This window comes from Podarcis bocagei, assembly GCF_964188305.1.
Source record: "Podarcis bocagei genome assembly, chromosome: 6".
In the NCBI taxonomy this organism is placed as follows: Eukaryota; Metazoa; Chordata; class Lepidosauria; order Squamata; family Lacertidae; genus Podarcis; species Podarcis bocagei.
In genome coordinates this window covers 22,494,760-22,522,594 of record NC_138130.1, presented here as the reverse complement: position 1 = coordinate 22,522,594, position 27,835 = coordinate 22,494,760, and the positions used below count along the sequence as shown (strand labels likewise).

Sequence of the window (27,835 nt, the reverse complement as noted above, 5' to 3'; positions counted from 1 at the left end):
CAGCATGACTAAGCCGCTTCTGGCGAACCAGAGCAGCGCACGGAAACGCTGTTTGCCTTCCTGCCAGAGCAGTACCTATTTATCTATTTGCACTGGCGTGCTTTCAAACTGTTAGGTGGGCAGGAGCTGGGACCGAACAACGGGAGCTCACCCCGTCGCGGGGATTCGAACTGCCGACCTTCTGATCGGCAAGTCCTAGGCTCTATGGTTTAACCCACAGCGCCACCCGCGTCCCTAACTCCAAGGGTATGGGTAGCCAAAAGGTAAATCCCAGGTGATGTGATGTAGATCAGCAAACATTTCTGACTCCCAGTTGATTAACCATGGGAACAACAAAATACACGCACTTCATATCACTTTGTTGAAATCAAGAAAGCGGGGTTGGAGGCGGGGATGACAATGAATAATTTGTGTGTGTGGAAGGACACTCAGTTCAGTTCTGGTAATCAAAACAAAGTCCTGCCACTTTCAGAGATTCCCCAGGCATTGGCAATGACATGAAATTATAAAATGCCCCCATTTACGCAACTCTCTCGTATGAAAAAGAAGAAGAACATTTAAATGGTTTGTAACAAACACCAACAAGTCTTGGGCACATACGCAAGTGAGCCAACTAGAGAATCAGACTATTCAAAGCTGCAGAAAAGGCTGATTTTTGCAGACTAATAATCCCAGTTATTGGCCTAACATTTTAATCGTTTTGTTCCAATGGCTTGTTTCTCACAGAATTAGCAACAATGAATGGCTAAAATACCTCAGATCATATATGTCTAATTGCAGTCAAGAGCAGCTCTTGTCTGCATGTACATTTCAATTTACCTCTGGGGATAATGTTTGTTAATTGTAATTCTTTTATATGCTGGTGGCGGAGGGGGGAGAAAGCTGCTTACTCAAAAAGGGGCTAAGTGTTCCCTTCTATCCCTTTGTTCGCACAAGAAGCTAAAGTCACTTCAAGAGGCACTTAATCCCATCATCCATGGTTACAATTGCCTTACAGCGTCAGTCAAAAAGAATCCGAAGTAAATGCAGCTATATTATGTAATTAAAAGAAATTCAGGTAGTTATTGCCAGGGGCACTTTCCTGGTCCAAATACGTAAAATGGCACTGCAGGGATCCTAAATACTGTAGTGTTTTAAATCTGGTCAACCACAATATCGCACAGATCAAGAGGAGGAATATGCAGAAAAGGAAAACGCCTCTCTCCTAGTGTGCATTGTGAAGGAAGAGGAAAGAGGAGGGACTTTCTGACCTTTGAAGTGGCAAGAACCTACAGACGCCTATCTGAAAAGGGAAATAAAAATATCAAGAGGAAGAGAAACAAACAGACTTATTACAGAAGGCCCCAGCTCCAAATGTAATTGTTTAAAACTATGTAATATAAAAAATAGAATCATCTTTAATGCTTTTGTTCAGCTTATCCAATGTTCAAAATACATATTTCCTTCACTATTGCAGAGGAGCCTGGCATAGCATTTGATAGCTGCCTGTAAAGCGCTGATCTTAAAGAGATTTACTAGAAAGTTTAGCGTCACGAGTCTAAAGTTAATTTCAAGGAATTGGTGGCCAATTAAGGAAGCAACATGTTTGATATCCAGATGTTTCACAGCAGTTGATCTAGCAACTCCAAATGGTGTGGATTTAGCAACATTCTCTAATTAAGTTGATACAGAAACCAAAACCATGCCAACCAACATATCAAACACACACCTTATATATATGGTTTTCCTGCTTTCCCCCCTTATAACAAACAACTGCTTGGAAGTTTTGTTTTTTCAAAACAATGTCACAGCCTCCTTTTCCATCTAAAAATGCCAATCAGCTTGTTTCAGTGAAAGATTAGATGTTGGGTTCTGAGGGTTTGGGGAACTTGAGCTTTTAAAAACACAACCTTAGAAACACAATTCAGTTCATAATATGGCCTCCATAATGAGCCTCATATTCTGCTGCAAATAAGAGACTGCTAAAACAGATGGGCACAAACAGGTTCAAGCCGACTGTAAGTGAAATCAGCACTAGGGACAGTGTTTCCAGTTGAAACTGCCTACAATGATTAAAATAGCTATTAAAAAAGCCTGAGAAAGTACACAGTCCAGTACAAGCAACAGAAAAACACGGGGGAAAGGGGTTAGTAATGCTATTTTTAAAAATTAACCCCAGCAATGACAAACCCTGGATCTCAAAGGAACAGATTGGGATCGGTGACACCACAGAGCAGTTGCCTGCTGGAAAACCAAACCGGTAGCAAGAGAGAAAAAGGGAGGCTTCCAAGTGACCCTCTGCAAATAAACTGCTGAAATAGGTAGGTTTCTTCTTGCTGGAGATATAAGCATATAAATGGTGAAAGCATCACTGGTTACCTTGCTGTTGTTTTAAAGGATGCACAACAAGGCAGCAGAGAGCCCGAGCTGAAACAATAACACCAATCAAATGTTTTAATCTAAAGTCTTTGTTTATTTTTTGTGACACTTTAACAACATCCTCCATACATTTACTTGGATGCTAAGTTTCCTGATTTCAAATGGAACCTAAGTCTGCTTATGACTGTAGTCTTCAATTATTTTCTCCCGCTTGATGTCACAATATAATCAATTTTAAAATGATGTATATAGAAAAAAGGGTGGCGGAATCCTTTCAAACAATGATAGGACTAACTACAAACTGAAAGAGAACTGACAAAGGCCTGGAATAATTGATCTCATCCATAAAATGATGGAGTACTACCATAGGTTAAATAGTTAACGAAGACCACTCCCCTCCCACTAGGTCTAACCCCTTTCCTTTAACTCATCAAGTAAATAATCTCTGTGATACTGACATTGCGGTTTGCAAATATCAAAGGCTCTTCCAAACATCTTTTCATTTAAAGCATAGAAGGACACAATCTGGAAGCAGTGCAATTTCATCAAAGTTGCTTTTACTGAATTGCTCTCAAAGAAAGCTAAGCACTCTCACACAGGAGACCGAGGCAAGTAATTTGTTGAGAAATTAAAAAAAAGGAAAACTAAGACTTGGTAAGAGTCCTGGGTTTCAATGGAATTTAAGTAAGGCAGTTCTCTTTAGCCCTCTAGGAAAGTAAGTTGATATCAATTATAATTACTTCCAGGTAAAAATACTTTGATATAGATTGATATGATTCTTATAACTCAGGAGTCACCAACCTTTCTGGACCAGGGACACATTTCAATTTTGGGGGAAGTGTTGGGGGTGCCAGTCACAAAATGGCTGCCATGGGAGAGGATGGCATAAAGAGACAACCTTATGCTTATCACAGGAAGTAAGCAATGTCCTGACTGCGGACATCAAACAATAGTGCGTTTCTCAGTACCATGGAAAAAGGCATATCACACTCACTCTAATTCCACAGAAATCGCTTAGAAGGCAGCTGCACATTTTGCCCCACAAATTTATTTTTAAGAGAACTTTTTTTTTCTTTAAAAAACAAACAAACTCAAAACTGGGGAACTTCCCCGGGACACCAATTAAATCCTTCACGGGCACCACGGTGCCCACAAATGTCAGGTTGGCAACCCCTGATATAACCCAACAAAAATACCATTTAGGCACCAATCCTATACCCACTTACTTAGGAGAAAGTCCTATTTAATTCAACAGGACTTACTTGACTAGATATACACAGATATTGTTAGCTGATAAGTGCCACAATCTCTCTCACCCATTTTTAACAATTTCACCATTTCATTAGCTTCTACCTGATTAAATAGAAAAAATGAAGAAAACATGCATTTGTATGACCATGCTATTTTCAAATAAAATACCTAATAAGGGACATGAATCTGATATAACTGAGGATCCAGAATATATGGTACTGTTGTTTCGATTCTCCCAAAAGCTGCAATTCTGTTTCTACTCTATGTAGCCCAGTCTATTCAAATGCCATGCAGTCCTTGCTCGCATCAGTTTAATTCTTGCCACATAAGTTATATCTAATATGAATGGACATGGCCGATTTTGTGACATGGAGCTATCCACCAAAATGTTATAAATTTGACATAAAAAATGAGTTAACTGACAGAAAGGTTTACGAACATGCTGGTGATGTTAAACTATGGCTTCCACTGCATATGTAGACAGAGTACACAATAATACAAGTCACTGACAGGCTGATAGTCATAAACAAAAGTCATTCTGTATTTTCATTTACCACCTGCATTTTGAAGTAATTTGCATTGGTTAAACGCATGTAGGTTAGATCTATCAATGACTACAAGCCCGGTTGGCTAAGTGCAACCTCTTTATTCCGATTTAACATGCCTCTGATAACCAGATGGTTGGAATAAGTTTGAGATGGCTATCATCTCCATAGCCTGATTGTGGATTTCCAAGGGCATCTGGCTGGATGCTATTGGAAAACTATGGGAAAACTGGCTGGAAGCTATTGGAATATTGAGCTAAACTGGCCCTGGTGTGATCCAAGCAAAGCATGTTCTGATAACCGTAATAGCAATACTTCACAACTGAATAAATGGAAAATATATTTTTGAGGGTGGAAATGTATTGAAATGACTTTAATTCATTTAACAACACCCCCGCTTATCCAAGAACTGAAACAAGTATGAAGCAATATCCTCACATATTTAATAAAATATTATTTTATGTATCGCACAACGACTCTCAAGTACAATATAACAATGGCTTATCAAATCCCCGAGGCTGCTAAATTCTCAATTAGCAATTCTCAATCAAAAGGATCCTTCCCCTTTCTTTCTATCTATCCCAAGAGTCAGTCTCTCATTGTAATTAATTTTTCAGGGCTTTTAATTATAGAAATGGAAAATCATACTCAAGTCGTATTAACTGAAAAAGAATGATACGATATCCCATGAGTTTACTACATACTTTGCAATTCACTCTTTACAGAAACCTTTTAATAATAATTACAGGCATAATAAGCAAGATAACTACCATATTAGGCTCCAGAACTGAGCCCCAACAGCATGTTATGAAGATGGATATTCTGGATCATTTTATAAGAATACTGAGGTGGTACCTGCTCTGAAATAACTGCACCACACGTAATACCAAGGTGGCAAAACAGTGCAGAATTAAGAATGCATAGTTCCAGTTACTTGTGTGAAAAAAGAACCTAGTCTCAAGAGTGCACAGCAAAGTCCTGAAAACACAATCCTGGCTCAAACAGCATAGTTCTTACAACAACCCTGTAAGGTAGGGTAGTAGTATTACAGTAACTTACGAGGGGGTTGCGTTCTGGGGATTGTACCTAATGCCAAAATCGTGTATGGTCAAAAAGACATTGGGTGCAATGGTGGGTGGGATTGCCAAAGTCTCTCCCCCCCAATGCCCGCCCCCTTCCCAGCCCCTTTTAATTAAAACTTATTCTTTTTTTGGACAAACGTGTAAAGCTGAATGTGCACAAGTAAAATGCACGTAAATTGTGGGCTTATTATATTCCCATTTAGCAGCTCAAAACTGAGGGTGAGAGAGTAATGACTTGCAAGTTGTACATTGATAGCTGATTAAACGAAGGGAGCAACCCCATACACAAGAAGCTGGCATAAAGCAAGCCTGGTGTAAATTAATTTAGCATAAAGTAACACCAAATCCAAAGTCCATTCAGTATTACTGGCTGAACTGGTCTGAGCCTGACAGAAGGAAAACAAGACTTTAAAATAGTGTTTAAGTTACACCAGCCTTTTTTCCTCTGGCTTAACTTACCCCTGGTTGCCAATAAATAATAATAATAATAATAATAATAATAATAATAATAATAATAATAATAATAAATTTTATTTATATCCCGCCCTCCCCAGCCGAAGCCAGGCTCAGAGCGGCTAACAACAATAAAACAGTACAAAAGTACAACACAACACAACACAACACAACACAACACAACACAACACTCTAAAATCATTCATTATAAAATTAATTCAAATCAAGCCACTGACAACCATTGGGTCAGAGCTCCGCGAAGATTGCCAAGGGAGGGGGTCAGGCTGTGCCCTGGCCAAAGGCCTGGTGGAACAGCTCTGTCTTGCAGGCCCTGCGGAAAGATGTCAAGTCCCGCAGGGCTCTGGTCTCTTGTGACAGAGTGTTCCACCAGATCGGAGCCACAGCCGAAAAAGCCCTGGCTCTAGTTGAGGCCAGCCTAACCTCTCTGTGGCCTGGGACCTTCAAGATGTTTTCATTTGAAGACTGTAAGTTTCTCTGTGGGACATACCAGGAGAGGCGGTCCCGTAGGTACGAGGGTCCTAGGCCGTATAGGGCTTTAAAAGTTAAAACCAGCACCTTAAACCTGATCCTGTACTCCACTGGGAGCCAGTGCAGCTGGTATAGCACTGGGTGAATGTGATCCCGCAGCAAAGACCCCGTAAGGAGTCTCGCTGCAGCCTTCTGCACCTGCTGGAGTTTCTGGGTCAGTCTCAAGGGTAGCCCCACGTAGAGCGAGTTACAATAATCCAGTCTGGAGGTGACCATCGCGTGGATCACAGTGCCTAGGTCAGGGCGATAGAGGTAAGGAGCCAACTGCTTAGCTTGGCGGAGAAGGAAAAATGCCGCCTTTGTTATAGCTGCAATCTGCGCCTCCATGGAAAGGGAGGTGTCGAAGATTACACCCAAACTCTTAACGGACGGTGCTGGCACTAATTGCGCCCCGCAAGAGATGGGAGTTGCCCCCCCAATCCCATATCATCCCGTCCCAGCCACAGGACCTCTGTCTTCGAAGGATTTAGCTTCAACCGGCTCCCACGTAACCATCCAGCCAAGTCACAAGACTGTGCTGAACAGGCTTAGGATTCAGCCCAAGTCCCTCTGGTCCCACCACAACCCTTTTGGGGGGTTTACAGCAGCTTAAGATCCATCAGATTCTGCTCTCTCAAGTGGGTACTGGCTGCACCTGGATGGGGGAAGATATGTCATTGTTATCTCCAGATGAGCTGAGGATGAGGGAATTAAGCCAGTGTAGCCTGGGCTGGACCAGGAATCTCCACGTTCAGCCAGAGGGCTGTTGAATCCTAGCCTTGCTCGTTAATTTTATTCCATAAAATAAACTTGGCTCAGTGGCAGATTGGCAACTAGTGCCAACTTCTAAGCACAGGTGTTATATGCTTACAAGGCCTCATTCCTGTCAGCAATTGCACTGCAGCATTCTGCACTAACTGCAGCTTCTGGATGAAGCGCAAGGGAAGAAGTAATCCACACTGCAGTAATCCACCCTTGATGTAATCAGCACATGAACTACCGTATTTTTCGCTCTATAACACGCACCAGACCATAACATGCACGTAGTTTTTAGAGGAGGAAAACAAGAAAAAAAAATATTCTAAATGAAATAGTGGATATATGATTTTTGTGGTTCATGCTGTGGCCACAGACATGTGATCTGACAGTGAGTTTGGAGTAGCCCAATGCAAAAATCCTGAGGATCCATGTGGATCCATGCTTTGTAACCACGGAGGAGGGAAGGAAGGGGAACCATGGATCCTCTGCTCACGACTGCAGCAGATCCCACCCGCCACCCACAGGCATTCGCTCCATAACACGCACAGACATTTCCCCTTACTTTCTAGGAGGAAAAAAGTGAGTGTTATGGTGCAAAAAATACGGTACTTTGGCCAGGCTCTCCTGGTCCAAGAATGACTGTAGCTGTCGAACCTCAATTCCCCATAAACCCAGAAGCTCTTGGTACAGGATTGCTCCCTAAGGCCCTCCAAGTTGATGATTTAGTTCCTTAGATAGTCAATCAGTAGCAAAGTTAGAACTGAATCCATCAGACCTATAACTGTTTTCAACCCTTTTAAACTATCATTGTTCCAGGGAATTACAACCAAAACCAAGACACAAAGTAAGCACAAACGCAGATGGTGGCCAAGGATCAGTACAATCTACAATAATAAAAGTAGACACGGCTTGATTAAAACAAGTAAATTAGCAATTAGCAAATTTTTAAAACCACCCCCCCTTCAGTCCCAAGGGTCATTTGCAATAAAAAGAATAAACAAACACTTGTGTGTGTAAGGTGTTATTTTTTTAAAATGAAAACTAAACAGCTCTAAAGGCCAACTTGCTCACCACAGCTATTTTTGTGTGTCAACTTACAAAGTACATATGCCCCTATTATGCACACAGTGGGAGTCTCTTATCTGTCTTTCACAGGTGCCATCAACCTACGTGGCTATGATTGCTACTATCCACATCCATTTGGGTGACAGTGGAACACAATAAAAACCAATTGAAACCTGCTCTAAATGTTAAGAACCAAAAGTGGTTCTGTTCCCAGCAGGTCCAAGTTCCCTGGATCTTCTCTCCTCTTTTTTTAAAAAAACCCACAAACCTATAGGCAGAATTCCATCAACAGACCTTCCGACACTGCATCTGTGCTAGCCTCCTTTCCTTTTTTCTTCCTTAAAAACAGATCTACAAAGCCAACCTTCTCTTCTTCTAGATCGTTCTCAGTGACAGAGAGTGAAGGAGATGGAGACAAGCCCGTTGCACCGAAGACATGCCTAATTTGCCCATGAAAAGTGTTAAAAAGTAATCCAGCCCCTCTAGGGAGTAAAGGCATTTTAGGCACTCACTGTCATTAATTTAAAGTGCAAAGGATGGGGCCCAGTAACAACCGAGGACACAAAAGACCCCAGGATAAGAAACTGGCTGAAGAAGAACACAATGTGATTTTTGTTTCTGGCTACACACCCACAATGCTGGCTGCCAAACTTCTTTCCAAGTATTTAACATTGTGGGTTGGAACGTAAATCCGATGATTTCGACAGGACTGACTACTGAGGATCTAGGATTCAAAGAATGAAGCCACTAGTTCAGGTCACCCAAGGGTGCTTTCGAGCTCAGGGCTATCAAACGGCAGCCCACACTGCAAAAGCAGTTCCCGGGAAGGCTCAGAGGACTGCAGTTCAAAGAGGGGAAAGGACAAAAGGCTTGTCAAAAGTCTTGGCTGTGCTTGAAGCAGAGGGCCATAGAGAGCTTCCTTGTACCAGATCAGACTATTTGTTACCCCAGCTCAGCATTGTCCACTATGGTCTCAGACGGGGGTCTCTTATCTCATGTGCTATCTGACCCTTTCAACTGGAAATGACAGGGACCTTCTACAAGCAAAGCATCTGCACTGAGCAATGAGCCCACCTAAATACGATGGTCAGCACTTTGGGTTCTGCCCATAGTATTTAAGCTTGTAGGAATGAATAGCAAGCCTTTCCTTTCATGGAGGAAAGGCAAAAGGTGAACACAGGGACATCATTGTGTTAGGGGGCTTAGGCTGCTCCATGCCTCTGATAAACCTTGCCACACTTCCTCCTGCATGTGTAGCCTTTATCCTGGGTTCTTCATGATGCCAGCCTGTGACACAATGTTGAGAGCAACTGGGATAGGCAGATAGAAGATGTACTGGAATTATACTGCTGTACTCATATGGCTTCTCCAAGTAGCGGAGGGGCAAAACACTAGGTTTGGTTTTCCTTGGAAGGAGCTCACTAGAGGCATGCCCAGTTTCAAGTATTTCCTAACCATTTGCAAGACCTAAGGAAGATCATCTAACAATTCTTATAGAAATGGATGTGGCCACTGGAATATCCCAGGCTATTAACACTCATGACTCAAGGTTACCAGTGTCTTATTCACAGGAATCTGATAGTAAACACACAACACTGCATTGTTACATGTTATTTTCTTTAACATGAAGCAACCTGACCACACCACTTCCTCTCCTCCGCCACCTTGACCCAGAGGCACAAGCTGACAGGTTTGTCCATTAACAAGGAGGTATAAAGAACAGAAAGATGAGAGCCAGGACAAGGATTAAACTCTTTCAGTAATTCACCAAGGAGACAAATGAGTCATATGATCCTAAAAAGGACTGGTTGCGAGATGTAGAGAGAAGGCTGAGGAATCTCAAAATGGCCTACTTCTTCAGGTGCAAACTTCTACATGTGCAAATGGCTTTAGATACCTATTAGGTCCATAAATTACTATATAGCATATATTCAACACAAAAAACAGCGACAATTTGTTGTCAACTAAGGACAGTTGGACATATAAAGGGCCCCATTACCTTCAGTAGCTTAGGGCCTCATCAAACCTAAATTTGGCCCTAGTTAATGGTCTGATTCAGCATAAGGTGACTGAAAGTATCTACTTCTTCTTGGCTTGTTCAAGTTGGTCCAGTTATTGAAGCCAATGCATTCTTATTACCTTGGATGCAATCTACAACTGTTGCTACCTGAAAATGTGCAAGGCAACCTACAGACAAGGTCCCAAGTAGCTCTGTTTGTGAAATTTCTCACAACGTGCTATCAATTCTTTGAAATAACTGAATCTGGAAGACCCTGTCTCTTAGGGTCCGTACCTTTTTGTCCTTTGCCTGTCCCTTAGTAGATGGGGTAAAGTATCTAGCCCAAAGTTAATCCACTCCAGACTTTTTCACAGTATCATTGCAGATGATGGCTGGAAGCAACAGTTTATGTGGCTTCACAGTGTTTGGTGTGTTGCTCTATGGCATTGCAGAAACGTGAAAAATTATGCAGATTCTGGTCATGTCACCTCTAAAAGGTGTACCAATTCTGACTTGTTGCCTGCACATATATCATAGCTGCTGGAGAGCACAGGAGGAAATAGATGATTCTCATGTTTGAAGAACTGCTCAATATTAATATCATACCACAGATTCACCAGGAAAAGCCTTGAAAAAGAGTCTTCAGGTAGTTTTCTTATTACTTCTTCTCGTCTGGTGCACTGAAAGAAGACATTTTCCTGGGTATAAGCTTCTGTTAGCAAGTTGTTCCTCAACAAAAAGGGGCTGTACAGATTTTTTTAAAATGTTATTTTATTTTACCAGTTCTCTCTGCGGAAGCTGTCCTCTCAAGAATTTCTTTGTCTGCAATGACCCAGATGCCAATAACATCAAGGTCTTGACCAGTTTCCATGAACGGATTGCCAAGCTCTGTGAAGCAATCCCTCACATATTTCCCCCCTTGCTGATTTAAGGACACTACAACTTCTCAGTTAGTTCATGTTTTTCTAGACTATCAGAAAAAGGCACACACAGAGGAATAATAATAAAATGGCATGAAGGGGTGGGAGAGCGGGGGGGGGGGGAGGCCAGCAGCCATCGTGAGAGTCTTTGGGTGTAGGACAGGTTGCTAGAGACAGCGATCAGAGGCATGAAAGACTTGTGGAGGGGTTTGGAAAGACAATGGAGGGGTTTGCAGGGCAGAGGAGGTGGTTGGCAGAGCTTCAGGCTGCAGAATGGCCTCAAAATGCAAGACATAATCATTGTCATCAGCTGCTGAGAAACCAAAGAAGAGGAGAAGTTGGCTGTGCTGGGCTACTTGAGGGATGGCAAATATGTGCGTGTTGTGGCATGCAGGTTCGGCTGCATGAGGAGATCTGTGGGCTGTGGCAACAATTGCAAAGGTGACCAGGCAGGTGCAGGACAAGGCTTTGCTGAACACGGAGAAGGCACTGAACTTGTGGCTGAAAGAAGAAGAGAAGAAGAAGATATCCCGCTTTATCACTACCCGAAGGAGTCTCAAAGCAGCTAACATTCTCCTTCCTCCCCCACAACAAACACTCTGTGAGGTGAGTGGGGCTGAGAGACTTCAGAGAAGTGTGACTAGCCCAAGGTCACCCAGCAGCTGCATGTGGAGGAGCGGAGACGCGAACCCGGTTCACCAGATTACGAGTCTACCGCTCTTAACCACTACACCACACTGGCTCTCACGACATGAACGAGAAACATGAACCAGAAACATACTTCTGTGGATGGCAGCATCTTGCACGAAAAGCCTCTATGACCACTTCAAACCTTCCACCCACAGATGGGGACTAGCCTGCCAAGGAATTGAAAGCCAGCCCAGGCTGGCTTAATGGCTTTAAGACCCATTTCAACCTGAAGGACATCCAAACGACAGGAGAGGTTGCACCCGCAGACAGAGAGGCTGCAAAGATGTGCAGTGCACCACTAACGTGGCTGCTGGATGACAAGGCATACCTTCTAGAGCAAGTCTTCGCACGCAGACAGGGCTTTTCTGGAAGAAAATGCCTGAGCAGACTTACATTGCCAAAGCTGAAAAGCAAACCCTTGGCTTCATCGCTGCAAAAGATCGAGTGACTGTGCTGCTCTGCGGCAATGTGTCTGGTCACTTAAAGCCAGGCTTGCTATACAGATCTCAAACCACCCTGTGCCCTAAAAGGCAAGAACAAGAACCTGCTTCCTGGGTTTTGGCAATCCAACAAAAAGCCCTGGGTGACTTCATCATCATTTCTGGACTGGTTCCACTACATCACTCCAGAGGCATTACCTGGAGGAGAAGCACCTGCAGATTAAAGTGATGCTACCAGTGGACAGTGCTCTTGGGCATCCTAAGAGACTCCACTTTGCACACAGAAAGGGAGAGGTTGTCTCCTGCCCCGAATCCCCCAATACAACCTCCCTCATCCAGCCTCTGGATCAAGTTGTGATTTGCTGCTTCAAGGCTGCTTACGTGAAGCTCACCTTCTCCTGAATGATCAACGCAATGGACGCCGATCTGAATCGCCCATTGCATCACCTACGTCAAGCAGGCAGTGGATGCAATCAAGCCTGAAACAGTGAGTGCATGCTGCTGGAACGTGTGAACGGAATGGGTGCACAAATTCAAGGGATTTCCAAGCACTGCCAACATGGTGGAGAACATTGTGCAGATGGCCAGGCACGTTGCTGCTGGTGGCTTTGTTGACGTCACTCAGTAAGAAGTGGAAGAGCTCATGGAGGCCCAACAGGTATTGAAGAGTTGCAAGAACTTGCCAGATCAAGCTAAGAATACAAAGCTGAGAATGAGGATGGTGAGCATGATCCAGCAAGCTGGAACCTGCACAAAATTTTCCAACTCTTCCAAGTCATAAATCATGCAAACGATCTGTTTGCACAGTTTGACCATGGAGAGCAGCCTTAAGACGATCTGTGGCATTACAGGCACTCTGAGACGGTACAAGGAAATGTTTGATGAGCTCAAGAGACAACAGCAGCAGCAGCAGCTGCCAATCACCATGTTCCTCACAAAGAAACCAGCAGCAGTAGATGTGCCCAGACAACCCATCTCTGGATCTGAACCACAGCCAAGCACTTCTGGCTACTGGTCAACCCCCACTAGTCCTCATATCATCTGCAGCAGCATCCAGTGAGGGAGAGGAGAAAGAAGACTGAGAAGATTGAGAACTGCATTTGTCCTTCACCAGTAAGTGTAGGGATTTTTTTAAAAAATCACAATTTGCTGGGAGAGGGCTGGTTTGCTAAGTCAGTACAGTGGTTTGTTTCCTCTAGGCTTGGCAAAGGGTGGAGCAGGGTGGGTGCAACTTGAGCAGAATGCACCTGTGCATTGTTTGTTCACCGTAAACCATAGTTCATTTCAGACTATGGCTTCCCATGATGTTTGGATGTTACCAATGCCTTGTTTATAATAACTTTTATTTGTGCTTACCATGAATAATTTAAAGCCAGGAAAACTACCTGTATTCATTATCACCTGGACTAATGTATGTCAGCTTATTTGCACCTATGTTTGATGAAAAATGCTAGATAAATTTTAGGGTCGTGGGTATTTCCAAGAGCAAACAAACAAACATTTGTATGAGGTCTGATACTATACCTCTGCCCTACATAAAAACGAAGCCTAACTAAATTTCCTGACAGCTCAGAAAATACATTTTCATCATATATAGGTATTATACAGCTATCTCACTTCAAACGTTCTGAATGCACTAGCAATGGTACAAATGCGGAAGCAAAACAGTTGGCATCTATATATATGGGGATGAGCTGCAAGAACTTGTTGAGTTTTTTGTTTTTGTTTTTTAAGGGGAAGGGCTTCTCTTCTTTGCCCACTCGCCCCACCGTTGCAGAAAAAATTATAAACTTTCCCTGCCGCCCGCCGCCTCTGCTGCGCAGCCCTGAACACAACACTACAGAGGTGCCGGAATGCAACTCAGTTCCAGTGAGTTTCAGCTGAGAAAAACCCCTGCATATATGTATGCAAAGTTCCAATACACTGGTACCTCAGGCTAAGTACTTAATTCGTTCCGGAGGTCCATTCTTAACCTGAAACTGTTCTTAACCTGAAGCACCACTTTAGCTAATGGGGCCTCCTGCTGCCTCCGCGCCACCGGAGCACAATTTCTGCTCTCATCCTGAAGCAAAGTTCTTAACCCGAGGTAATATTTCTGAGTTAGCGGAGTCTGTAACCTGAAGCGTATGTAACCTGAAGCGTATGTAACCCGAGGTACCACTGTACTAGGTATGAATTCAGTTGTGTGGTAGCAGCCAGTACCCATGACGACAAAATGTCAGCAGTGTTACGTGCTAAATAGGTAGAGTTGAGGTCGGGGCCGGCCCAGGGCATTTTGCTGCTTGAGGCAAAATGCCCCCCATCCCACAGATCTGAGTCTGCGCCACTGCACTCTCTCTGCCCATGCCACGCTGCTGCCGCTCACCTTCCCCGCTGCCATGCACTGCCACAGCCCAGCAGGTTGGTGCAGCAGTGGTGAGAGGCACAGTCCTTGGGCCCATATCTGCCGCCTGAGGCAACAACCTTACCTCACTTTATCGGCTGGCCGGTCCCTAGTTGAGGTCAGGAAACCGTTTTCAAAACCTTTTGCCGTTATCTCTGCTGCTTCTGCTTATGAAATATCTACAGTAATGGTGGCAAGGACACATGAGAAGGTCTGTGGGTGCTTAAAGGCAGGTATTTACTGTAGTATTGGTGCTCTTATGGTGTGCAAGTTTTTTGTAGTGTTCCCACGGTGTCATTGTCATCAAGCTGCCAGCGCATAGGCATTTAATTTGGATTTACCCTTCCCAGGAAAACGTTGATAAGGTAATAACATGTTTCCAATGTTCCAACAACCCATTTACAGTATTAAGCTGTCATCTGGAAGAACCCTGTGAGGGTATTCATATTTCAAAGAAAAATGTCTCTAAGTGACTTACAACATACTAAAAAAAAAATATCACAAATGAAAGTCATTTTCAAAAAACACAGTAAAAAATCTACATTTCAGAGCAGTGCTAGTAATAATTAGATAAAATATCCTCTGGATTATCAGTATAAATTTAAACAACTAGCAGATGTAGAATACTGAAAGACAAATAGCCCCATCCATCAAATATACAAGCATATATTTATTGGTAGCTGCAGTCTCACTTCTGTTATCTCCCCAACTTAAACTCACACTAAAATTTTATGCTGTTTCACTACAGATAATCCTTTCAAAAACACTTCGCGTTGGGTAGACAAACAGCACAATTAAAAAGTGGAACAGATGGCTGAGCAAAAACAAAACTATTTTTTTAATAAAAAAAACTGCTCAAGGAAGCCAAACCATGGATTTTTGAGTAGAAAGAGTAAGACAACTACATAAAGCACACATTTTTGTGTTTGAGGGGCACTGGAAATGATGGGAAAATAGAAGTCCCAGCAAAGTATCATAGAGAAGTGATTGAAGGATATGATCCTACTTCCTCTTACCTATAAGTCCCACTGAAGTCAATCAAAAATCCCTTTGAAATGCAGATGCAAATGTCATGATTTCAAACAACTCCTGCCTAAACTGTGACTCACGAAGGAAACAATCCAATCTGTGAGATCATATCACAGTCAACTGAAATGATGTTGGGACTAGAGTCAGGGTCTTGAATAGTCAAGACTGTTGGACCCAAACTTGACTCGAGTTCAAATCTCCATTTAGCCATGAAGCTAACTTGGTGGCCTTCAGTAAGTCACCATTTTGCAATCTTACACTTACAAGGTAAAAATAGGAGAACCTCATGTAAATTCCTGTGCAAAATAGGACAAGCCCAAGGAGTCACCCTAAAAGGATCGCTGGAGAATGAAGAACCAGGTACAAATGTGACAGTGGCACCGTCCTGTGGAATGCCCTCCCATCAAATGTCAAGGAAATAAACAACTATCTGACTTTAAGAAGACATCTGAAGACGTTCAGGGAAGTTTTTAATGACTGATGTCTTATTGGTTGTGGTTTTTTTTTATTATCATCATCATCAGTTCTTTTGGGAGCTGCCCAGAGTGGCTGGGGAAACCTAGCCAGATGAGCGGGGTTTAAATAACAAATAATAATAATAATAATAATAATAATAATAATAATAATAATAATAATCTGTGCACTATTGTTTTGCCTGTCTGACAAGACTGTAGAAAAAGTATAGGGAATGGGAAGCTTTCTTCTGTTAAGAGTTATCAATAACATAGTCGTCAACATTTCCCTTTTCTTGTGAGGAATCCTATTCAGAATAAGGGAATTTCCCTTTAAAAAAGGGAAACGTTGACAGCTATGCAATAATCCTATGGCTTTTTTTAAGTAGTATGTATAAAATGGTCACAGATTATAAGCCAGCAACACAGAGTGCAGAGAGTGTGTATTTCCTAATAGATACTGCATGCTTTGCATCTTCACTCAAATAAAAACAACTGAAGAATACAATATTTCAAACAGCTCACTACCTGAGACATCCACGTAATCCATAGCTGTCAATGTTTCCCTTTTTTTAAGGGAAATTCCCTTATTCTGAATAGGATTCCTCGCAAGAAAACGGAAAAGTTGACAGCTATGACATAATCGGGGAGGGGGGGGGAATCCAACTTTCCGTAATTGTCTTTGTAGGCCAGCATTTAAGCAGAGTAATTACTCTGCTACATTTCTATGTCCTTCTCTAAATATACTGCTTTGACCCACATCTAGGAGTCAACTTGTGCCTCAACCGGCCTTACTATCAGACTCTGCTATGTCCTCTACCTAGACTTTATCATCCTGCCCCTGGCCCAAATTTCCGTTGTCACGATCCACATGTTGCTGTTCCTCAGCAAGCACTTAGCTTCACCCCTTAGACCTGCAAGTCAGAGACTTGAGTTTAAATTTCCAATACTATTTGGCAGTACTTTTTAATGGGGGTACGCATACCCTTAAACATTTTGTGAATCTAAATTTGGCCTCATTGAAGGGCAATATTTCAATATGAGTAGGAAAATGACAGTACCCCTAAACATTTTTTTAGGAGGGGAAAAGCACTGCTACTTGGACTTCTTATATTTCCTTTCTGACTGGACTACTCAAGCAGTTGCTCTGGCATTGAATTCCCTCATTACTTGTTTTTATCCTGTATTTTATTCTGTGAACTGCCCTGAGATATTATGATAAAGGCTGGTATATAAATCTAAATAATATTAATATTAACAACACCACCTTCCTGATTTGCCACTAGGCCCAGTTTTCCACATAAACTAGCTATCCTTGCCCAACCCAAATCCTGATTAAAAACATCTGGCAGATGCACCTCTCTTGACAGGTTACTTGGCACTTTCCATTAATGATCTGAACAATAAATATGTTAAAAAACGGTTGAGTTTTTTTGTTTTTTTTTTAACATGATATTTTGGAAAGCCCGTTATCCACAGTGCTTTGAATTACTGTGAAAGGGGGAAAGCGACTGCTTAATTCAGTTGGGGGTGGGGAGGAGGAATTCTGAGCATGTATCCTCTATTCCCCCCAACAACAACAAAAATTCCTTTGAGCTTTTCTTTTTTCCCTTCTTTTTTAGGTACAAAGGTTGCAGACGCATGCGCAGCTTCTGGATTAACGCAACAGACCATTACAGATTTAAGAGCCGTTACGGTATATCAAGTGAGTAAACAAAAAAAACAACTAAGGCAGATTTATACAATGACCACAGTGGCACCCTGGGAGCCGTTACGGTCCATCAGGTCAAAAATCCACTTTTTAAAGAGCACCTAAATATGTGTGTAACCAATAGGCCTCAGGTCTCCAGAGTAACAAGCACACAGATTTTCAAAAACAAGAATAGAGAGGAGTTATGGGATGGTGGCAGTTTGGGGGGAGAAAGTAAGGTAAATCACCCACAATTTAAACGCCTAAACAGTATGTGTCTGGTTGAAATAGGTGCAGAGTGAAACAGGTTTAAAATATGGGTTTTAAATAAACTTCTGGCCTCCTGTGTACAATTCTGCAAATACATTTCTGCCACCAATACAGTGAAAACAAAGTTGTTTAAAACTGCAACGTAAGTCACATATTTAAATATAATGGAAATATAACTCCAAACTTGAATACCAGGCTTGGTAGCAACTAAACTCCATATTCCACTTCTCCTGCTACAAGAGAAGTCCGGTCTACATGGTTAACTTTCCCTCTCGTTGCTTTTGTTGCATCGCCTCACAAACCAGAGAATAACACTCCTATAAACATCTAACTTAAAAGGCCTAGTGCAATGTTCCAAGTGAAACCCACCGTGAATCATTCTCCTACTTACAGTTTATTCTTGGCCTTCCCCTTTTTAACGCAGTATTTGTTCCAACGGAAAACTGAAGAAGAACTTCATCTCTCCATATGACCTGAGATAACAGTAACGTTGAAAGAATGGCCTGGCTTGTCAGGGGTAATCCAAGGGCTGTCCGCAGCTACGCTTTTTTAAAAAAAAAACCCACACACATGAGCCCAAAAGGGCTAATAAATGCTAACTCTCAGCATGACACATCAGGAACTTTAAGCCCCTAACACCGACTAAGAAGAAAGTCTCCCAAATTTACCAAAATTATCTGCAACACAATGGAGAAGAGAAGGAATTAATCAAAGTCTCTCTCTTAATGCAATGCATGATTGAACTATCCCAATCCCTTTTCAAATGGGATAACCAAGTGGCAAGTGACCTCGATGAAACATCCCAGAGAGGTACACAAGTACCACTTGTTCAATTTTTTCCCTTTTATGACCTCATTAGGAAGGATTTTGAAGGTTGCTCCTGAATATTAGAACAAAGTGTCTCAACACTACCTCTCTAGGATTCTTACGTCTCTTGTGTATGTGCTTTGTTTTGTTTTGTTTTCCTCTATCGGCGGCTTTTTGAATGGAATGTTTGGAACACACACACACACACACACACACACACACACACTTCTGGAGAAATAATCGACCATGCAAAAACAAATCCCTCAAAGTTACATTTCTTTCCCTAAATGGAGAGCCTTGGAAAGAGGCTAGGGCTTTTGCCAAAACCAACTCATGAGTCCATCTTTCTCTCCATCTCCCTTCCTGTTAATAGTCCCCATTAATTAGAGCTGGCTGCGGTTTTCACTTCCTTATCAGGAATGATGCAGAGGCTGCCAAATCAGCTAGTGTGAAAATATTCCATTGCCAGTAATGTGTTCCACCCCCCCTTCCCCTCTCCCCAAGTGTTTGTTGATTCCATGCTTGGATTTAATTTGGAGGATTGTATTTTATAACCAGAAACAAACAAACAGATTTATAACCAAAGATGGAAAGGCAAACAGCAAAAAAAAAGGGGGAAAAAGAAAAGCCGAGCCAAGCACTGCAACTAAGCCCACCACTTTTATTGACTTCTTAAAAACCAAATAACCTGGCATATTAGTGTGCGCATTCTGCAACAGACATTCAGCTCCATTGTACTACTTAGAAGGGAATAAAAGGAAACCCTACTGTTTGAAATCCAGCGGAACATCCCCACAACAGAGCACAACTGTTCCCTCATGCATGAATGGGAAGGAGATGAAAGAAAAGATGGACTTCTGAGGTGCAGCAAAAAACAAAGACAACAAAAGTGCTGATCATGAGGGAATGACACAACTCATTGCCGCAAAAAGGATGAGAGAAAGGAGCTCAAACAATAGTGTAGACAGCTAAGTGACATGTAGAAGAATTGAAAAATCTACAGAAGTGCCTTTTCTCTCCACACTTGACGAGAAACAATTAAATGTTGGTACATCTGTCATAAAAAGGATAATTGAAACCTGTTACCGTCATTATGGACAGCAACTTAACTACCAAAACTGTAACTGTCCAATTAAATGTTGCCCCCTCTGTTATCTACACCACTTGCTAAAATGAAAAGCTTTGATTCCTCTGATAATTTGCCATGTCTGAATCTGTTATAAATTATATACTTGAACAGGCACATTCTAGAAGGTGCATCTACACACAGAGAGAGAGAGAGACTGGATAGAAGGACAGGCAAGGAACAAAACAGGCGAGTTCCAAGCACACAAGTTGCTTCTCTGCCAAATAGTTAAGGTTTTCAGCAGAGAGCCCAAGAACAGGATAATCACCCCAAAAACTCATTAGACTTTGTTTACCCGTCCAGATGTCCACCAGCCTGCGAAAACAATGATGCTCTAAACTAATCTACTGACTGTTGCTACTTGCTTGAGAACATGGAGCGGCCAACTAAACTGAAGAGCAGTTATTGACCCTGTCAGGATACCTGATTAATGGATAAACGCTGTAATTGATTAGCGGAGAAGTGTGAATTAAAATGGAGAGTACAGCATCAATAATGAATCTCTGACAAAAGAGAGCTGACATAAAATGTAAAACGATTGCCCGCAGCTATATCTCATCAAAGACACACTTTTTCTTTCTTAAAAACAGAAGGGGGGGGGGGAGAGATTTAGCCCAGGGTCCTGTCCTCTGCAGTTCTTTAGTCTTTTCTCTTGGTAATGATGCTGTGTGTTAAACCACCAGCAAAATGTTATGGGAACGACTCATCAATCCACCTTCATACTTCAAGCTATGTGAGGCAGTTAAATGACTCCATTATCCTCCCACTTCTTTATCCCTTCAAAGATACCCTAGACTTCCTTCATTTGTTCACCCTGAATTCCCTGCTATTATGTCGGCTGAGAACCGTAAATTTTGCATGCACCCAAGCACCCTGCTCTACAGGTTGTTGCAGCCGCTGTTGCAGGGAACAGGCCTGCCCAACTTTTGTGACGCACTGAGCCAAAAGCAAGTCAGCAGCAATATATATGTACTCATGGCCCCCCTGGAGCCCAACAGAGCTGATTTTGCAACTGTGGTTGAACCTTTGACTGAGGATATCCAGATTTAAATCCCCACTCAACCACTAAGGATGCTGAGTGACATTGGCCGCTCCCAAATCACTCTCTAGATGCCTAATCTGTTGTGAAAATAAGATTTGGCCTAAGGCAGGGGTCTGCAACCTTTAAGACAAAAAGAGCCACTTGGACCCGTTTCCGAAGAAAAACCAACTGGGAGCCGCAAAACTCGTCATTATAAAAATAACTTTTTTGTCACTTTTTTAATTATTTCTTTGTTTGACCCCTCAGAATTACTCCTCCTCATAGAAATAAACGTTAAATTAACAAGTTACCTTTTTGTGTGTGTGTGTTCTTCACTCCCCTTCAAAACAGTGACCAGCGTACATGCCCCTTACAATGTAGCGGGCGGGCGGGAAGGTGACCACGGCTCGGTGCGTGACTAACGCACGCACCGCCCCCATGCGACGTCACAGCCAGTACAGCGCCCGCCACAGTGGGGAGTGTTGGGGCGCACAATGCGCCTCCTTCCCTCGCTAGTATCCTCCCCGGAGCCGTGGCAAAGGTGTAAAAGAGCCACATGCGGCTCCGGAGCCGCGGGTTGCAGACCCCTGGCCTAAGGAAACAAGCGTGCTGTCCCGGGCTCCTTAGCAAACAAAATAAACAAATAAAACAAATAAAACTGTTAAGCAGCTAGCAAGGAGCATATGTTTATATTACTTACTATTTAATGCATTTCATAAATGTATACCCCACTTTTTGAGCAACTTCCTCCACAAAGCACCTTACACTCTCCAATAAAAAACAACCCCACCCAATGACAAAATGTAAAAGTACATAATACAGTACAGCCAAAACAATAAACCAGCATAAAAAGTGAAGTACAAATATAGAATTTAAAAATGAAATACAGACCATAAAGAACATTTAAAACGTATACAAACAATCAAGGAGTAAAACTGCAGAAGTAAAGTTTCAGAAATATCATGGGATCGTTAGGAAAAGTTTAAGAGAAAATTAAGTTTTTGACGGAAATAAGAAATTGTAACAATAAGCAAAAATTGTAACTACTGTACAGTATAAGCAAGAAATTCTGCTGGTGTTTTTTTAGCTCAGCTCTTAAGAATTACCAGCTGTGCCCCATGATAAAAATAGAACGTGTGTATGTGTTATTGAGGAAATCCCACTGAATTCAATAGGAACTCAATTCTAAGTTGACTTTTTAAAGACTGTGCTGTCGACCAATCATATTCAGGAAGAAATATGTGAGCAGGATATGATCAGTGGTGGCTGGTGCCCATTGGAACTACTAGGGTAGAAGCAGAGAGGCCAACAGTAAAGGGAGTCAGAGACAATGACAGGCAGAACCCAAAAATTCTACTTTTCTTCCCATCATCCTCTCTGCTAAGTTGAAGAGACAACATGGAGACTAAGGAGTTTGACTCTGACAGCTAGGAGCCATTCGTTTATAAAATGCATAGCACCTTATTAAAAAATTGCTTGGAGGTGTGTTTTGTTTTGCTTTTATATCCAAGAGGTACGTAAATTTTGCTAATAAAATATTTGAGCCCAACATTTTGTGTCAAAGGATTCGGTAATTTTTGGCAATTCACCTTGATTGTAACATACTGGCATAAGAACTCTGTAACATCTTGCGTTTCGGTTGCAGTAGGGGTGAAACAGTCCAAAAGCACAACCTGTTAAGGAAGATGATCAAGGAGGTGACATTTCCTGTGGTTCTTCAAGCCGTTCAGCTAAAGAACGAACTTCACCTTCCCTAACAATGTTTGAAAGGACAGAAAAGGTGACTAGCACTAAGCACATTTCAGAAGCTCAAATGTGGGGGTATTCAACGCAAGAGAATACTTTTATTAACTTGCTTTTAGCGGTTATAATTTTGTGAAACATAGAACCATGCATACAGGTATTACGGTATGGAACATAATTAACACACTTCATTAAGTTTATCAAATATTTGAAACCATATGCTTTAGACCAATCCTACAAATGCATACATCTTTTAACCATTCTAATCTGCAAAAAGATGTCCGTTGCAGTAAGTGCTTTTAATTCTCAGTATGAAATATTGTCAGGTCAGCTTGAGACAGTAGTTAAAATTAACAAAAAGCACTGTAAGTGCAAGTTTAAAAGCAATAACAATAGCAACAATAATAACGGACAACAACAATCACTCCTTTTGTATGCTGACAGGCCTTTGTAGCTGTTTTTTTGTTTTTGTTTTAATAACCAGTCATTTTAATTATTATCTCTCTTGTTTTAATACTGTTTTTTGTTTTAATGTTGTACACTTCCTTGTATGCATGGCATGATTGGTGGAATAAAAATACTTTTATAAATAAAATAATATACAAGATAGGATAAACAGTTGCACAATGTTTTCAAATGTCACTGTAAATAAAATACAGTGAAAATGTAGTAGTTTAATAAGGTAATTTTCTGTATTTAGCTTACCTAAAGGTTTTAGCAAATGAATAATTTAGCAAAAGGTTTCACATCAGTTTGTATGATTATTAAATATGTATCTACAGGGCAATGTGTATCCCAAAAATACCAAACAAACAAACAGGAATTTCTGGCATAAACATTCAGTTTAAATCTATACACAGGAAAACCAGGGCAACCATCTTGTGGCAATGCAGATATGCTATTTGCTAGTTGCCATGATACGAAGAACCTGCATGGCACAAATGACAAAGGAATGCCTGCAGAACTATAGAATTACAGACATGTAGTGTCAGCATTTGAAGTGCCATTGAACAATCCACCACAAGATTCAATGCTATCCAATGATATAACCAATTTCTTACCCCTTTTCAGCTGAGCCCCATTTTTTACACGATGGCATATTTCACTAATGATATGCAGATCAATCTGTGTGTAAGAAAACCAGCAATACTAAAACTTAACAAGAGCAGCAGCAGCAACACATTTATATATATAGGCTTGGATTCAAAGCTTTCTAGTAACTTCCACCCATTCAAGGTGCTCCAAGATTTCCACTGACTCTCCTCTACCTGAGAGTAGACACTTTGAAATTAAAGGACCTAAGTTACTCATGTCCATTCGTTTCAGTGGGTTTGCCAGGTAACACTGGATTCAATTCACTTAGCTTGACAAAGTGAGAAGACATCAGCGAGGAGGTGTCAAGAATAAAGTATAAGTTGAATCAAGGGTAAAAAGATAAAGTTGCAAGTCAGGTCATCCACTATTTTGGAAAGTAAAGGAAGTAGGAAACTAGGATGACAGGAAAATCAGAGGGATTTAGAGAAGCGTTTTGAAAAGGGGTACAATCCCTAGAGCTTCAAATCTAAACATAGCTGATGTGAATGAAATTGTTTTTGTGCTAAACATATTTTTCCCCTCCACATAACCCTACTTTTGCTCTCCCTCTCTTATTCTCTTCACACTTTCCAGAAAAATGGAATAAAATAAAACCATACATGCGGTATAAAATATGACTTCTGTATAGTATAAAGCAGGAAAGTGAAGGAATCCAAAAAGCAGCTGCTTAAAATTAAATCATCATGTTTTCAAAAAATGTGTTAATTTCTAAAAGTTTCAATGTATTCAAGAAAAGGCCTGTTTAAACTATTCTCTATTATTTTCCACTGCTGACTGAGAGTTCAGCATGATCACCAGTACAATTTTAAAGAATATTCTCTCTCTTAGCCATTGTTACAGATAGAAGCAGGAATTAAGCAGAGTCTTTTTGGCAGCTGAACTTGGATCAAAAAGACATTCATAACTCCTGCAGGGTTTTGCTTTCTTGGGTCATGGCAACTTTCACAAGGCTTCTTTCTACCCTTTACCTTTTTTCATAGGCGATTATATCCCTGGTTAAAATCCAGACATTTACTGCCAGACAAGAACAAATTACTTTGACCAGGGACACTCCTGAAGGTAAAATTCTTCAGCAGCAGGTGGGTCTGACCCACAACCTTTGCCTGAGCTCTCTGGTTCATTAACTTGTAATTTCTCATACCAAAAGTGAAATATTTCCCCTCTGACTTGCAGGCTGATGTATTTATTCAGATTGGGAACAGTGTACCAGAACAGGGATGGCCAATATGGCGTCCTTCAGATGTTGTCAGACTCCCAACTCCTATCGGCCCCAGCAAGCATGGCCCAAGGTCAGGGATGATGGGAGTTGTCTAGCAAAAACTGCAGGGTACTACATTGGCTATCCCTGTCTCACTGGTACATGTTTTCCTGGTGTCTAAAATACAACTGGGTTGCCGTACGTCCGGAATTTCCTGGACATATCTGGAATACTGCAGTCGGAAGCAGTGTCCAAGCGAAAATTGCTAAAATGTCTGGGGAAATCAGACATTTTGGCCAAAATGAAATACAAGGAAAGGGAGGTGGCTAACTCAACCTGACATGACTAAATGATGCTCCTGACTCTCAGACTGAGGCCGCCAGGAGGAAGCTTCTCAGTCCAGAAGGATTTCATGATCTAATCTAATGTCATGACTCACCTCAAGAAGCAAAGAATCCACAGACATTGGTAAAAATTGGTAGAGAAGGTAGCAAGTCTACCCAACCTCATAAAAGGTAAAGGACGGTTAAGTCCAGTCATAGGAGACTATGAGGTTGTGGTGCTAACCTCGCTTTTCAGGTCAAGGGAGGCAGCGTTTGTCCGCAGACAGCTTTCTGGGTCATGTGCCCAGCATGACTAAACCGCTTCTGGTACAACAGGACACCATGATGGAAGCCAGAGTGCAAGGAAACACCATTTACCTTCCTGCCAGAGCCGTACCTATTTATCTACTTGCACTGGCGTGCCTTCAAATTGCTAGGTTGGCAGGAGCTGGGACAGAGCAATGGAAGCTCACTCCGCCGCGGCCCGGGGATTCGAACCGCCAACCTTCCAATCAGCAAGCCCAAGAGGCTCAGTGGTTTAGACCACAGCACCACCCACTCCCTACCCAGCCACATAACATCCCTATTTCCATTTTGCATTGGGGGGGGGGTCTCTTTCTCTTTCCTTCATCCCAGTGGACCTTGTTGGAGTCTACTGCAATTTGCATTTGAATTCCAAAGAACTAGTGTTAAAGGAACAAAGGAAGCATGGATTTATCCAGTCACTCAACAGTGAAGGAATTCAACTGGCAATTCAGTCAAACTTTCTAGTGTGGTGTCAGAGCAATGATTCCCTAATGGTGGGTCATGGGTGCTGAGCCAGTTTGTTGGCAATGTGTGATGTATGAAGCTACTTATTGTAAATCATATGAGACTCAGGTAGCTGAGAAGGAAGTTCAATTTGACAGGAGGCCTCAAGCATTGTAGGTTACATAACCTCCAACGTTTCTCCAATGAAAACAGGGATGTCCTATTCCATCATCATCAACATCAACATCATCATCATTATCATCATCATTTTTATTTATTTATACCCCACCCATCTGACTGCATTGCCCCAGCCACTCTGGACAGCTTCCAGTATATATAAAACCATAATAAAACATTAAGAAACTTCCCTATACAGGGCTGTATCTTCTAAAGGTTGTATAGTTACTTATCTCATTGGCTCAGGGGTCACATAACTCCATACCCTCCAACATTTCTCCAATGAGAACAGGGACATCCTAAGAAAAAACAGGACATTCCGGGATCAGATCAGAAACCAGGACGACTTCTATCAATCCGGGATTGTCCCTGGAAAATAAGGACACTTGGAGGGTCTGAGGTTAGACAGGGCACTCCTTTGGTGAAGGCACTTCCTATGTCTATTAAGCAGAAATAGGGAAGCATATTGAAGATACTTGTTAATAGGGTGACCAGGTGCAAAAGACGGCATTGTTTCTTTACAGCTATGTAAAATAATAATAATAATAATAATAATAATAATAATAATAATAATAATAATAATAATTTGAATTTATATACCGCCCTATATCCGGGGGTCTCAGGGCGGTTCACAAAACAGATATTTCATGGTCAAACCTGGGCATATGTGATTGGCTCTCCCAATTTTTATTTTTATTTAAATGCAATCATAGGACACTCTGGTTTTGACTGGAAGACAGGTGAATTGACCCTTTCCCCCTCTGTTCAAAATACACCTGTATGGTATCTCCCTCCATTAGTGTATTAGTAGCTTCAGGGTGGGGTGTGTGTGCAGCTTTGATTGGGAAAACGGGATAACCACACCCCTCCCACAGCACCATTGCTTCAGTGAAAAGCAGAGCTTCCACAGCTGCTTTTCAGTTCAACCCACAAAAAAACATGCACCGAATAATTTTGGGATGTTCTGCTCATGGATCCCCAGGGGTCTAATGGGGCTTCTCAGATGTGCTGCTTATTCCAAAAGGCTGGGGAAAGCTGCTGTACTCGTCATCCCTTCTTCTGCACAATGGGATGGAAGGAATCAAGCAGAGGTTGAATAGTCATCGGTTGGGGATGCCTAGTTCTAGATTTCCTTCACCAAGAGGATTTGGATTTCCTGCACCAAGTCAATAATTCTATGACTATCACAAGAGCTCGGCCTTCCTTTGTACCCAGTCACCCTACTTGTGTGACTCCCAGCCAATGTTTCCCACTTTCCAGTTGAAGAACTGCCTTGTTTTATTTTTTACAATGCACTTAAAAAACACCCCTAGATCGTAGGGTTTGCCTCAACTGGTGATAAATCTTGACCTTCCTAGCATGGAAATATTATACCCAGACTTTTGTTATATGCTTTCTCTTCTCCCTTTTCCTAAACTGAACACCACTGGCTTGAGAACGAAAACTTCCTCCAATATACACACATAAGGAATCAATTAGCTTGCAAAAACATGGCAGAACCACCTTTGATTTCTTTTCTTCCAGATAAGTAGAAAGCTTTAATGACAGTCACATATAAGGAATAATAAAGTGTACTTATAGCATTGCATGGCCCCTTGACATAATTGTTGTTTAGAGAGGCATGTAATGTGGTCATGCGAAAGATTGGTTTCACTTTTTGTGGGGGTTTTGTGGCTGCAAT

General features: G+C 41.8%; 2 protein-coding genes across 8 annotated transcripts in view; one reads left to right on the top strand and one right to left on the bottom strand.

The window, feature by feature from the left end:
* The window catches only part of CLYBL (citramalyl-CoA lyase), a 199,266-nt gene that overhangs the window by 83,792 nt on the left and 87,639 nt on the right, over positions 1-27,835 (bottom strand). The window lies entirely within an intron of this gene.
* LOC308589421 (uncharacterized protein) overlaps positions 12,408-27,835 on the top strand; it is a 48,423-nt gene continuing 32,995 nt past the window's right edge. Inside the window, exons 1-4 of one of the 5 annotated variants that reach the window (XM_081198681.1) lie at positions 12,408-13,203; positions 13,825-13,959; positions 17,577-17,659; positions 24,687-24,765. In XM_081198681.1, coding sequence (XP_081054807.1) covers positions 13,944-13,959; positions 17,577-17,659; positions 24,687-24,765 — 178 coding nt within the window. In that variant the 5' untranslated portion in view covers positions 12,408-13,203; positions 13,825-13,943. The other 4 variants (XR_014009205.1, XR_014009206.1, XR_014009207.1 and 1 more) reach the window with 4 other exon arrangements.